Source organism: Lycorma delicatula, chromosome 7 (assembly GCF_047948215.1).
Source record: "Lycorma delicatula isolate Av1 chromosome 7, ASM4794821v1, whole genome shotgun sequence".
In the NCBI taxonomy this organism is placed as follows: domain Eukaryota; kingdom Metazoa; phylum Arthropoda; class Insecta; order Hemiptera; family Fulgoridae; genus Lycorma; species Lycorma delicatula.
This window is the reverse complement of record NC_134461.1, coordinates 126,913,391-126,929,378: the sequence shown is the minus strand read 5'-3', so window position 1 is coordinate 126,929,378 and position 15,988 is coordinate 126,913,391. Positions and strand designations below refer to the sequence as shown.

At 28.2% G+C, this 15,988-nt stretch overlaps 1 protein-coding gene across 5 annotated transcripts in view; it reads right to left on the bottom strand.

Moving 5' to 3' along the window:
• LOC142328224 (uncharacterized) overlaps positions 1–15,988 on the bottom strand; it is an 890,790-nt gene that overhangs the window by 65,620 nt on the left and 809,182 nt on the right. For all 5 annotated transcript variants that reach the window (XM_075371822.1, XM_075371823.1, XM_075371824.1 and 2 more), the window contains 3 exons: positions 13,972–14,169; positions 10,710–10,852; positions 377–509 (listed from right to left, as the gene is read on the bottom strand). In XM_075371822.1, coding sequence (XP_075227937.1) covers positions 377–509; positions 10,710–10,852; positions 13,972–14,169 — 474 coding nt within the window. The remainder of the gene's footprint in view (positions 1–376; positions 510–10,709; positions 10,853–13,971; positions 14,170–15,988) is intronic.

The following is a 15,988-nucleotide window of genomic DNA, read 5'->3' as shown; positions in this document are numbered from 1 at the left end:
AGGATCCATATAACTATCTCTGGTGAGATCTTTTAGAAGCACAATTTTCAAATATTATAAATATTAGCAGCTAAAAGTATTTTTAAATTGTTACATTTTTTCATGATGATCGACAATTGTATGAAAGTGTTATAAGACAAAAGAAGACAAGCTGATTCACTGTTATTCAACTGTAACATCTGAAATGGTAATACAATAATTCCCTTGCTGTCTCAAACATAAATTTATTTTTTCATTTCACGAAAACAATATGATATTAACCATTTTTGGATTTTTTTTTGCAAATACTAAAAAATATTCATCAAAACTTTAAAAATATACAAAATGACTAATAATTAATCAATAATAAAATAGGGTTAATGTTAATGACACTTACATTGTTTTGAGCTTCTTCTGTAATAGTAGAACTAGTAGAAGATGATTTACTACAAGTACTAATACCTAAATCACTTAAATCATTATCATCATCCTGATACAAAGGTAGACTTAATTTTCGGCCCCTGGAATTTCTGTAAACATAAAAGTATTCCCGTTGTAAAAAGTAAATTAAAAGTTGTCTGTAATTTATACCATTAATTAATTGGCAATTTAACTACTTTAACTATTAATAGAAATTTTATTTCACTTATTTGGAAAAAATATTCAACATAAAAGCCCTACTTATTTTTTTCCTACATACACAGAACACAGATAAATATGTATATTTATATATACTAGGCCCAGCCAGTTTACGAGCTTGTGATGTCACGAGCAGACTGCATATTACTACTCGGCCTGAAAACATCAACTCCACGTATCAAATCGAAGTATTACTTATTATCATATTGTACACGGTAATAACTATCATATTTAAATTTACTGATTATAAAAAATACGTAATTAATTCATTTATAACCTTTATTTGTACTAAATTAATTTTTAATAATAAACAAAAGCTTACTTGAATTCTCTTCATGCATCTAATTGAAATTTCTAGCAAGTTCACCATCCTCGCTAAACGAATCGTTATCACTGTCACTTTCACTACCAGAGTCCACACGTATCATATAACGTTGTCATTTCACCTATTAGTGGTTCCAGTTTTTCATATCTTTTTCAATATTTTTTAATTTTTCACATAGGGTTTCCAGTCATCTTCATTCATGTAATTAATTTTTTCTGTAGTTAATTCTTCAACATTTGTGAAAGAAAATGTTGGGTTAAGACTTGCCACATGTCTTTTTACAGCTGAACATACCATCTCAATCGGATTCAAATCAGGATGTTACGGAGTCTAAGAACATGATTCCCATGTTTTTTTTCTAAAGTTCATCCAAGTGATATTTTTGTACTTTAATTTTATGTAACTACTAATTCATGTAATTGTGGTTTCAGTATTTCTGAAGTATACAGAATATGGGTTTTCTCCAGCCAATCGATCATATCTTTTCTTCTGGAGTTAGAATTTGGCGCTTTATCAATACCTGTATCATGATAAGGAGCATTATCAACAACTACTACTGACATTGGTGAAAGATTTAGAATCAATTCTTCATGCGCCTATTTCAAGAAATTGTTTGTACTCATGTTGCCATGGTAGTCGCCACTTTTTGAACTGGCTTTCCAAATTAAACGCGTTTGGAATAAAACCGATTTCTCCTCCAGCATGAATTACTATTACATGGTCACCTTTATTAATCGGCACGTGAAGTCCCTCAACAATACTATCAGACCACGACTTTGTCAAACAATGCAAACTTAAAATGTACGTTTGATCTAAATAAACAATTGTAGCATTGCCTGCAAATACTCAATTATCTTTTACTTGATATCGAATTTCTCAATTAAACATTTTCTGTTATTTTCAGTTTTACACAGTTGAAAGCTAACTCTTTCAAAATAACAGCTGAAGTTGATTCACTGCCTTTAAAATCAATAGATGACTGAAGTTTTTGCCTTATTTTTTTTAAAGTAGGTAATTCATTCTTCTTTGAATGAAATTCAACTGTTCTTTTAACTACACCTAAATCAAAACTGTCTAGTCCAATGACAGGTTTCAAACGTTGTTTATACTTTTTCGGCGTGCTAAAAGAACACAAATGGGATGTTGATTGAAAAATCAAGTATTTTTTTTCTCTTCTGAGTTTTTGAACTTGTGTTTTTGATAACCCACAAGCAGCACCAGTTCTTTCGTCACGTTTTTGAATGCCAATTATATGATTTTTGTCAGTTAATTTAGCTGATTTTAGAGCTTCTTTTTTCATAAAATCATAAACATTATTGATAACTTCACATGTTTTTTCTTCTTAACAATGTTTTTCTTCTTAAGTTTTTTTTTAACTATGTATTTAAATTCTGCAATAACAAACTGCAATAATAACACACAAACAAAAATAAAACAAAAAAATAATATATTACAAAAAATTTGCAAAAAACAATGAGTAATTATAAAATAATATAACTGCACAAAAACGTTATCCAAATACCTTCACTGAACACAATATAAACTGAACTAAAATTTATTTCTTTATACACACATTGTGTACTACAAGTGATGGATCTAAATATAATCATGACGAAAGATGTCATTTCTAACTGCATGTATAAGTTTTTTAGGCCGATACATAATACCAATCAGAGTATTAGTCATTGGTTAAGAAATTGTTATTGTTTACAAGATTGAGTCATTAAGCATTTTTATACATGTAATCAACTCAAGTGGAAAGAATTCAACACACAACAAGATAAATGTATTGCTTAGGCATCCTTATTTGTAAGTCGAAAAATTAAATTAAAATAATAATTAGACGCAAAAATAATGTTTTGGAAAACAATAATATGAGATGTCAGCACATAACGTCACAAGCTCGTAGATTCGTTGGGGTAACTATATATATATATATATATATATATTATGTAATTTATTTAATATTATTTTCCTCTTCTGTACTGTCACCTGAGGAAGCTTAGAGAATACTAAGTGAAACGTAGTGTATTTAATTTATAAGTTTGTATAGTTGATTAATTAACCCAAGAGATTAGGTAAATAAAGATAATATTTTTATGTAAAATATGTCTTGTTATTATATATATATATTTATTATATACATATATTATATTTTTTCACACAGAGTGAAAAAAATTGTAGTAAATTCATATATATATATATAGAGAGAGAGAGAGAGAGAGAGAAAGAGAGAGAGAGTGAAAAATTGATGGATGGTTTTTAAATCAGCAATACTCTATTAATTTAAAAATTAAATTATATTTACTGATACAAAATTAAAGCTCAATACATGCCATTTGAATGTAATTATGTTCACTAATTTTTGAAAAATAATGTTCTTGAGGTGAAGTCCATCAATCTGAATGCAGATGTCAAGTTTCTTTTCGAAATCCATAATCACATGGGCCAACATCTCTCAGGAGAAATGGTAGGAATTTCTTGAATTATGGCATTTTTTAACTCGTCCAAACTGTAGGGTTTGTGCTTGTAGACACAGCTTTTGAGGTACCTCAACAGAAAATAGTCGCAGACTGATAAGTCAGAAGATTTTGGAAGCCATGGAACATTCCAAAGCGGGAAATGATGTGTTCAGGAAACATGTGTCAAACAACTACCATTGAATCATTTGCGATGTGTGCTGCAGCACCATCCTTCTGGAACCAAACATCTTTTAAAGCGATTTTTCATCTTCACAGTTCTGGCCTGAAGAAGATTTGAAGCAGTGAGTGTATCGAGTCAAATTAACAGTGACATTAATGCCATTTTCCTCAAAAATATATGGTCCGATAATACAAAAAGATCCAACAGCACACTAGACTGTCACTTGTTGAGAGTGCGGAGGATGCTGGTGAATGATGTGTGGATGTTCAGGAGCCCAGTAATGCAGGATTTGCTTATTTACGGTCCCGTTCAGATGAAAATGAACTTCACTGCTCATCATTAATCTTGTACTTTCATTCAATCCCAAAATCACTTGCATTGTGTAAACTAAGTCCTCACATGCAGCAAAATCTATCACTTCTAACTGTTACACAATAAGAATTTTGTATGGGTGGAAACTTAATTCTTTATGTAAAATCATCTAAGCGATTCACGATTGATCGCTAACTCACTAGCATGTCGTCTAGCTGATCATCCTGGACATCTGAATAATGCTTCCCTTACCCTTGCTATGTCTTCCAGTCTCATTACACTGTGTCAGGCGTTTATGCATCTTATTCATAATGTTTCCAGTTGATCTTAAATGTTCCACCATCTGAGGATTTTGTTATGACTCGGAACAGCTCTATGCTGACCAGTATTGAATTTAATATGAAAGAGTCACTGTACAGCTATAATAGACTCACCACTTTTAATAAAACTGTCATACATGAACATCTGATATTGCAAGTTCCATGGTTCCATTGTTATTGAAATGACATCTTGTGAGGAGTAGAAGTATCCCCACCATAGCATTCTCCCACTACCGTGCTCTCAGTATTATGCAGTTCAAAACCATCCGTCTCCCGTATGTCACCAGATATATATATTTATAAAATGTATATTGTTCAAATTAGAATACCAGTATTTTTGCACTATATCAAATATAGAATAAAACTTTTCACTAATATCTACTTATTTCATTAATATAAATTCATTTTATTGTAATAAAAAAATTAATTTTACAATAGCAAAAAAAAAAATCTGGAATTAATAGTTCATTTTGTGGAATTTAAAAAGGCATATGTTACGTTACATAGAGAATCTCTTGTTAAAATACTGAAAGAATTTAAGATAAATACAGTAAATGTTACAAAAGAAACATTAAATTTTTGAAGTCAGGACTCTGTATGCATGATCTATAAGAGGACTGATTGTAAAAAAAAGTTAACAATTCTACAGCATTTTTCACTCCATGATTCAAAGGTAAATTTATTAACAATATCCATAATAAAGTTAACAGCATACATTCATCACAGCAAATAACACATATTTAATTTACATAAATATAAAATTACAGCATGTTCAATTTTAGAAAATATTTCTCAGAACTATGTTTATAATTCTGCTACTTTCACTTTAATGATAACATAAATTCTTCAAATAAAAATGTAATTTAAAAAAAAATTGTTTTGTCTGAAGTAGTACAAGTAAAATTAATAAAGATTAGCCAATTAAAAAAAAAATTATCTTGTACGGTGAAGAATAATAAATTCAAAATATAAACATAAGCAGTCCGTCACAATTTTCAATCAATTACCAATCCAATAAACAATATTCCACTACTTTACTTAACATAAAATTAAAAGGTTTTCTTTTACAAAACCAATTCTACTTTTAGGATGTGTAATATTATTCAAATGTTAGTAAATAATATTAATTAAAAAAATCCCTCAAATGCCAGTACTTTTTTTAAGCGAAAAATTATTGAAATTTTCTTATAAGTAAATTTTATTTTATGAAATTACTTTTAATATATTGTAACAAGAGTGGTATAACGGATCTGAGTAACAGATTCTTGCCAAGTAAGAAGAAAGTAGTAGAAAATATAATAACTGAATCCAGAAGGGAATTAAAAGGAATCCTTTTTCTAAGGATAACAGATCCATTTAACAATCGCTTTTTGTAATACTGCCAACGACACACCTACAACAAATGTTGTTCCATGAGAAGAATTACTGGACCAGAGTAGGAATTCATGGGAAAAATGTAAGGACCACACGATCATTCTCATGCTTCAACTTGGGTCTTATCCTGTAGGTCAAGAGGATAGGAGTATAAATACGCCAGGAAAGATGAGTTAAGATCAGTTCTGAAGTAACGAGTATAAGCGTACGTGTTCAATACAGTTGCATGATGGCGTTATCTGTCAACATGTAGTGCTGAACAGTATGTTTGACGTGATATCACAAGCATTCCAGTGTGGGCAGTACATGAATGCAAGAAGTGGTTAGCCAAGTAGTGAAAGGTATAAGGTGATCATGATAATGCCATTTGTCAATGAGAATAAATTCTGGTTTTATGATTTAACTACCTCAAAGGAATCTTGTCTTTACTTGAAATTCTATTCTGTATGTAATCACTGTTTATTATTATTATTATTATTGACATTTATTATTATTATTGTTTGTAATTGGTATTATTATTATTGTCATTTTTATTATATATATATTACTTATAAATAACTTTATGGACTCACTTTTTTCCTTACAATTAACTTTATATTTTGTGGTAATACACTACTAAAGGTTTAACCATGGTTTTCCTTGATTCATCCAGACAAATGCTGAAGTAGTTCTTTTATTTATTTGTTGAGTTGGAAATCTACCCAATCTGACAAGATCTATGAAGTATTAAAATGTAAATAATAATAATAATAATAATATTAAAATGTAGAATAAAATATTTAATTATTTAACTCAAGATCATATTCAATAATAACAGTTTTCATGTCAAATACTATACTGTAACAGTTTTTATAATAATAGTTATCATTCCACAAATATAAAATTTAAGAATTGCTTCATGAATTTTACATTGAAAAAAAGAAAATCTTCATGTATAAAAATAAATTGTATGTACATGTATAAATTATGAATCCTCATGATGTATATACATGAATATTTTCTTTGGTATTTACTGCCATAAATCAATAAGTAAAGATTTTACAGCCAAAAGTGCGGTTTAAAAGAAAGTGTGTAGTTATGGAACAGAGCTAAAATTAGTCTTGTTACGTCTATAGATATTAAAAAACAAATTTTATCATAATAAATAGAAAATGAATGATGTGACAATGTATTTTTATGTAATTGTTAATAATATAATTATTTATTATAAAACAAAATTTGTTCAAAAAGTCTTTCTTATAAATTGTTCTACATGTTGAGAGATATATCACCCATTTCAATACAAGCGATCAAATTCCAAAACTTATAGTAGCTGCTAAATCTGTTTTAATGAACTCATTTTATTATATGATTTACTAATTCAGTCACCATACTTCCTGATCACATGGCACATCTTGAACATGAGATATTTTTAGCTTTCATTCATCCCCCCTCTATTAAAAGAGACACATAACCTCATACTGAGTTTTTTGTTAACCTCATACTAAGGTCTCATTTTGATGCTGTTTGTATTTTTTTTTCAAATCAACAACTTTTTATCATAATTAAAAAACTACATTTTATGTTTTACAATTCTTATTTTTAAACTTATCCTTTACTTGACTACAAAACCATAATGAAATATTAAATGAATAAATGAAATTAAAATATAACAATAATTTAGTCAGATAAGTTAATATTAATGTTGATTATATATGCCTTTAGGAATTTATACTATATGCATTGTTTTATGTTGTTACAGCTAATACTCCAACAATCTAGAAATAAATTAAGTAATTTATAGAAATAAATGTAATAAATTAAACTAGTCTAATATGGTGGATCTCTCTTTTTAATCCTCTAAGACTTTTAAAATGAAGTACATCTTATGCTGAGTCAACTCATCTACCAGGAATTATGACAACTATACTCACAATTCCCACAAACCTATAATATACTAATGAAGTAGTTAATTTAAGTACATGCAGAATCTGTATGATGATATGTTATCAACATCAAAATTCTTTATATTATTATATGCAACTCAAAATGGTGACACATACAGACATTTAATTTAAAGTTTAATTTACCGTATTATTTTACGCAGGTAAATGGCAACAACTGATTATTATGGTCTATTTCATCAGTCATAATTTATTGAAATTATTTTTCAATTTATTTCTTTTACTTTTTTAACCAATTAATTACCATGCAACATAAATAACTAATTTAACTTAATGTTATGTTTAGAATGTATTATATTACAATATTAATTCTAGTCATTAACAATGAATACGTGAGTTACTTTCTTTAATGTTACTTTAATGTATATTATATTTTTCTTTAAAAGATTCAAAATTAAGTTTTTTACTTTAGTTACATTGAATAATTTTTTATGGCTATGTAATTAGAAAATAAATATTTAATTGGTTTATTATTTGATATTATTATTTTCTGGAAAAGTTGACTGAGAATCTTAGTCAGCAGCTACCAATTGAACTAGCGATTTTCTATAATTGCTAGTATATTGTAAGTATACAGTTCATCTTACTATATAACAAGAAAAAATCAGATATGACAGGTATTGCATTAAATAACTGAGCCGTTTGTGCTAACTCCTTATACAAAATATTATCAACTGCAGGCATTGCTGTCATCCCCTCCTCCATCTTAAAGAAAGAAATTATCCAATGGCCACTCACACCTCAGGCTTGCAGTTGCAGCTAGTCAGGTGGCTAAGCCCATGATAATTCCATTAAAGAAATGTATGTACAAAGAAAATATGAACACATACACATATGTGCCTGTACATATGGAAAAGGGAGGAAAATATGAACACATACACATATGTGCCTGTACAGGGAAAGGGGGAGGAAATGGGGGAAAAGGGACAGGAAATATGGTAAAAATGAAACAGGAAAATGGGAAATGGAAAATGGGGAAATTAATACGGGAAAGGAAAGGGGGAAGGGTAAATGGGAAAGGTTACATTTTATGAAGTTCCGTAATGTTCATTTTGTTAATGTTTTATCAAACTTTACACTGTGTTCATTTGAGTTTATATATATAAATATATATATATATATATATATATAGATTTGATTTTTTCATTTCTTTCAATATTACTTTATATATATATTTCTCTTACTTTTTTATATAGTTATCTCTTTGTATATTTTTACTTCCTATTACTGATTGTAGGGATCTTAATATATGGTTGGCCAAAATAATTTACAACTAATTTGTTACAAACTTGCTTATCTAAAATTTATGTTAGTATCTCAACCTTTTTGACTTTATTGAGCTCTCTAATTTAACACTATTCAATAAAACTAAATTTTTAAACAATGCAACAGAATTTCTTATTCTCCATGTTTCTCTGCAATAAAACTTTATTTATCTCTTAATAAAAATATTTAATAAAACGTATTTTGATTTGGGAGTGTGTTTGAGATATGCAATGTCTTTTCAACAAGGAAACTATTTCGATTGTACTGAACTGTTCTTTATGTCTTCCTTATAATGATGTAAGGAAGAAAAAACTAAGGATGAGATAGTTCATCCTTAGTTTTTTCTTATTAAGGATGATTATCCTTAATAATTATTATCATTATTAAGGATGATACATCCTTAATAATTTTACTGACTAGATAACAAACATTTTCATCTACTGTTATATTAGACTATCCTATTTTAATACACGATGAAAATTTCTCAAAAATTAATTTAATAGATGTTTAAATAAATAACTAAATATACCATCAATAAACTCAGGGTGTTTCTTAAATAGTGAGTTGACTATATGTTTTTGGATTCTACTTATAAAATTAAACAAAAAATATCCTTAGGAAAAATGGCAATTTCTCCTTTTCACTCTCCCTGTTCACCATTTTATTATTTTTATACACCAATTTATGTCTCAAGTTTGAATAGAAGAATCGCATTAATATTGGTAAGCACCTTTGTAGTAATTTTAAAATTAGCAAAAAATCAGGGCTTAAATATGTTTACAAATTACAAAATGGCGGCCATGTTTATTTTTCAATCCGTTACATCTCCATAAATACTAGTTTTATCAAAATCTATGTTATTTTCTAAAATATTAAACCTTTTATTTAAAAAAAAGACATTTTATTTTTTTTAAATAGGTTAACAGATAGTTGAGTTATGGGAGAAAATTGATGTAATTTTGTGTCACAATTATTAGATCTTTTATTGTGAGAAAATTATTACTTAAGTTGATACTAATTTGCAATACTAGAATTAACAATAAATAAAAACAATTAGTATTTAATTGAATTGAACGTAAAGTGGAGGACATGAAAACAGACACAAAATTACAACATGAATTTCCTGCCATAACTAAGCTATTTGTTGACAGATTTAAAAAAATAAAATATCATTTCGTTCAAAATAAAAGGCTTAATATTTTAGCAAATAACATAAATTTTGATAAAACTAATATTTATGAAGATGCAACAGATTGAAAAATAAACATGGCCGCCATTTTGTAATTTGTAAACATATTTAAGCCCTGATTTTTTTTCCAATTTCAAAACTTTATTACCAAGACACTTACCAAATATTAATGAGATTACTCAATCCAAACTTGAAATATAAATTTTTACATAAAAATTAAAAATGGTGGACAGAGGAGAACGAAGGAGAAATTGCCATTTTCCCAAGGATTTTTTTGTTTAGTTTTACAAGAAGAATCCAAAAAAATATAGCCAGCCCACCATTTTAGAAACATTCTGTATAATACAGGAATTAAACATTTTCATTTACTCATACATTCAATGATTTATGTTCTACACGTATAATTAAAAACAATTTTTTGAGTTTAAATCTGTTGTATGTTATATACCAAACCATGAATAGCGAACATCATTAATTTAACAGAAAAATACATCTTTCTGTTACTAGACCACTCTTGTATGTCAGGCATTTTACACAGATTACAACCATAATAAAGAATTGGATAGATAGTGAAATGCAACAAATTAATATACTCTTTTTTGTTGAGAAATAATACATTCTTAGAAGGAAAATTTTTAATTATCTAATGTGATTTAAATTGTAATGAAATAATCATACAGAAAACAAACTTTTTATTAATATTCTATCTTTAAACTAACCTTTCTTCCATCATCTCACTAAAAGTTTTAGAGCGTCTTCTATTACGATCATGTTCCTCCAATTCTAATTTTTTGACCTCAACCACCCTTTCTATAATATGTTCTTGCTTCTTCCTCCTGCTGCACTTCCAGTCATCCAAATTCTACAGAAAAGAAAAAAAAATAGTTGAAATATATATAATAGTTTATACACAACAAACAGTGTTTTGATGTAAGCAAATCACATTTACTGAAATTTAACTGTTAAAGACAATTTAATAACGGAAATCATAAGGAAACACTATTTAGAGTAAAAATCATTTGAATTTTAAGTTCTGTTTTTTAGAGGAAAAATAATTTTTTTATTTTACTATTCGTAGTGTGTACATTACAATTTTTCAACTTCTGAACTATAAACAACCCCAAGGCGCAATGAGATGAGGATGATCTATGACATATAAATGAGGTAGAATCTTTTTTAGACTCAGGTTGACCTGACCATTCCTGAAATGAGTGGTTAATTAAATCCCAACTACTAAAGTATACCAGTATCCACTGTCTAGGATTCAAATCTCTATAAAAAATAATTTACCTTTACTAGGATTTGAATCTCACTCAACCATTTGAAAATCAACCATTAAAAAAGTTGATTTGCAATGATGATTTGGCCATTACATAAATCATCCAGTGAGTTAATAGAACTATTATTTGTAAAACCATTTGAGAAATGTGGTGCAATAACATGGATAGTGAAAAAGAGATAACCAGAACGGTCATTTGCATTTTGGAGAAGATCTGTGAAGAAATCTAAAAGGACAAGAAACATAAAAATAAGAAAATTAATGGATGTGGAAGAAAGTAATATAATTTTTTTTTAATTTTTCAATGAAAAATTACAATTACTACTTAAGGATGAATAAGTACAAAGTTGTTGAAAGCTATTATAGAATTGTAAGTAGAGGAACAAAGAAAAAGGAGATGACCAATCAACATCATGTCACAAAAACATAAATAGTTATTTAAAAATTGGTAGTATTAAAATGTGCATTAATTTATTCATTTTGATCGTTAAATTTACTATTATTATGAAGAATAAAATCTTTCATATTGTTCCTCATGCTAATCATAATAATGAGTGATAAAATTATTGCTTTTCGAAAATTGTAATTTTATTTTAATTTAATTTTATTAAATCTTGAAAAAAAAATAGTTATGAACTGCAAATTCCTCATTCCACTGTTCACAACATTGTTCATAAGTGGCTCCATTTGTGAGTGTACAAGTAACAACTACTCCACCACATTAAACCAAATGTTGCCGCCTATGATATAAGTTTGCTACAGACGTAATGCACTGTGTTGAAAACAATCTTAATAATCTTGATATGCTATTATTTAGTGATGAGGCAACCTTTTATATATGTGGAAAATTAACACACAATTGTCGAATTTAGGGGTACTGAAAATCCCCATACAATAATTTAAAATGATAGGGACATACCAAAGGTCTTGTCTGGTTAGGAGTGCACAAAATTGGCATCATCAGTCTGTTATTTTTTTCATGAAGCACACTGTGACAGGACCCACATACCTCAACATGCTTGAGAACTTTGCTGTTCCTCAGATTCCTGAAGGGTTAAGTTTCCAACAAAATAATGGTATTCCACCACTTTCATCAAGAAGTTACCATGTTCTTGAACAAAACTATCTCCAAATTTTGGATCGGACAAGGAGGTCCAACTGCATGGCCACAGAGTTCTCCAGATATCAATATTGGACTTTTTTGCTTGGAGATTTATTAAAAAATGTGGGTACAAAGACAAGTTCAAGATTTGGCAATTTACAACAGAATTGTTGAAGCTGTTAGTCTAATGATGCCGTAGATGCCTCCTAAACACCTGGCAAGAGTTAGATTATCTTTTTGTTGTCTTCCAAACTAAAAAAAGGTGCATAGATTTGAATAACCAATATTAAAACTTGGCGAGTTTATGTGTTTATTAGAAAAAAAATTAAATTACATTAATTGGTTCTCTTAATATTCGTGTATACGCAAAAAGTATGGCAAAAAGTAAGTTGGCAAAAAGTATCCGAGCGTTGTTACGCTCGGATACTTTTTGCCAAGGCACCCTGTACAACCCAAGATGATTTTACTTTCTTAAGGGAAGTATAAAATTAGATTTACTTTAGTTTACTTTTATACAAGATTAGATTATTAGATTATTAAATTATAGATTTAATTAGTTTACTTTTCATACAACTGTCAAAATCTTTAACATTCATATCTATTAAATTCTTTGGATCAACAGCAGCCAAGTTGTCTCCACTTTAAATTAAATACACTCTCAATATCATCTGAAATTAGTTTCTTATTCAACCATTCCTGGGTAAATGCCACAGAGTTTATATTATACATTATTATTTCTGAGAAGTCTAAACTGCCATCAGTATACCTTTTAGAATAACAAAATCTTTAATAACAAAAATCTAGTAATGGCAGCCTTTCCTGCAGCATGTGTTCATATTTTAAAACACCCATCATTGCCATTGATATGGTGGAAACAGGAAGCTGCATGGATGAAATATGACATAAACAAAGTTGGTTGGTAAGGTATATACGGCACCAACATTAATTTGATTTGCTATGTTAAATCTAATCCAAGTTTAGTAATTTTAAGTGACATATGGGGTTTTTGAGTCAAGGACCACACTGAATAGAACAATGACAGCTGAATTATAATAATACAGTTGCGACTTCCAAATTATAACAATTATTTATAAAATTTACAAAAATTCATTCTACTTAACATCCATCAAAAAATTTATTCTGCTCATTCAATTTTTATCAAGCATTACTTATTAATAAAGGAGCATTCATTTTAATAAATTATCATTGTTTATAAACTTGATTTTTTTTTTTATTAACTAATGAAAAATAAAAAAATAATCCCAAAAATAACAAAATATATATATATATAATATAAAACACTGAATACAAAACAAAAAATATTAAGATGTAATTCCATACAAACATCTCCATTCCATTTAACTAATAAAAGTAAACAAAAGAAGATTAAATTTATAATAATTCTGTTAGAATTCTTCAAGACTGCTTTAATCAATTTGACTTTTGGTGTATAGATATATTTTTAATGTTACACTTAAAGTATTTGATAATTACCTTTTCAAATCCACAAAATTTACAAACACACACGATAAATTCATATATAAATATATACATATATTTATATATTGTAAAATAGAATGCAGCAAAACACAATACTCACAGACTGCCAATCTTCTGCTTCATCTCTGACTTCTTTTTTAACTTTCTTTACTTCTTCAACTTTTTTAAGTTGCTCTTGTGCCGATCGATAAAGATTACAAGGTCCAACTTTAATAAACTGTAGAGGATTTGCTGCTGGTTTGGATGTAGCTACTTTTGTAGTTCTAGTGGGAATTAATTCTACATTTTCTTGTGATGTCTGAAACAAATATAAAGAGATCAATAAATTGAATGCATATAATTTTATTATATTTGTTATTTTCTCAACCAAAAAAAATACTTCCATTAATCCAAGCCTCCTTAATCTTAACTTACTAACAATCTAAACTTGAAGTAAAACAGTTTTTCACCAAAATTTATAATGAAATTCTTGGATACAAATGATTTACAGATCAACTATTAAGAACCACGAAACCCTACACTTGAATAATTTTAACTTAGTATTTCATAAAATATAAACTGAAATAAATTAAGACAGTAAAAAAAAAAAGATTAAGATGGTCCTAAAACACTTTTAATACACCAAACACCAAAAGTGTGCACATTAGTCATCCTGCTGCAATTTTCCTGATCGCAGATTGGGAGTGGTGATCCTATTTCCTAGTTAGCAAGAAGCCATGATCCAACTTCTCTATACAGTGGTTGTAGTTTTTTCGTATGTTTTGTCATACAGAACACAGGTATTAACAAAACTTAAGGAATTGGATTAGGAAATCAAAATAAACAAAAAAGTTCATTTGGACAAATGCCCTATCTACCTTTGTGACTTTTCAATAACACAATAACACTTTTCAGACCTCATGATTTTTGTCATGAGGTCTGAAAATTTTGGGATTGTTCACAATTCACTCCCTTCACTAATTGAATTAAAAAATTATTTTTATTATTATTATTAACTTTTCTGTTTACTTTTATTCTGTGAATCAGTCACTAAGTTTGGCCAACACCTCCTGGAACACTATAATGTCTATCAGGAAATAATAATGGATGCCATTTTTAAATTACTTGGAATTAAATAATTAAAACTTATTATTAAATTCATTCCCGATTTTTGAAATCCTGGTAAACAATTTTTTTTAGAAATTCAAGCAGGCAGACTTAAATTTAAAAAAATTTCTTCAATAAAAAGAAATCATTTTTTTTAACAAACACAAAAAGGGATTTCTGGAAAAAATTAACTGGTAAAAGAAAATATAATCAACTGTATTATTTATGCTTTACTATCAGAAAAAAAAACCTGAACATAAAAAATATCAGTTTAAGTAGTACCCAACAACCACAATCAATAATCTTATTTACTGTACAGCAGCATACCATAAATGACAGGATTTTTGTTCACTGGTGAACAAAATATAATAATTGTAAAGTAAATGTCGTACATCATTTATAAGAACCTAGAGGTCATATACATTGTTGTTGGCTATTGATTTGATGATTCAATGCTTGAATCCGAATTCCATGTTCGAACTCTATGAATCCGAATCCCATGTTTTACTGCTTCGAATCAATAATTCTTATAGCAGCCACAATTTAATATCATCTATGGCGATAGTTATGATTTGAACGAACAAACTGAACACACCTACTTTTACTTTCTCGAATACTGTTTTAAATCATCTGCCATTTCAAATCTTACACAATACAGATCTGCCGTTTTAAATTCGGCTTAGTTAATATTACGTGGGAATCACAGCAAATTACAGGAATGGAACCATATTAGTCATAGCAGCTGATTCGATGATTCCATAATCATCTTCAAATCATCTTAGCTTTAAAACAAATGAATCTAATAGATAGAATTCCAATTATTAAAATCACTAACAAAATGAACAGCTACGATGTTTTTCATTAATGAACTGTAGTATTTTATTTAACTTTTAGAAAATACATTTTATAAAAAAAAAAAATCCGTTTCGGCACGTTGGAAGGCAGAGGTAGTTTCACCGGTGCTAAGCAGGGGATAAAAAAGATTTCCACCTTAAAGTTAAGAAAAACTTCAAATTTACTCAATACAATAA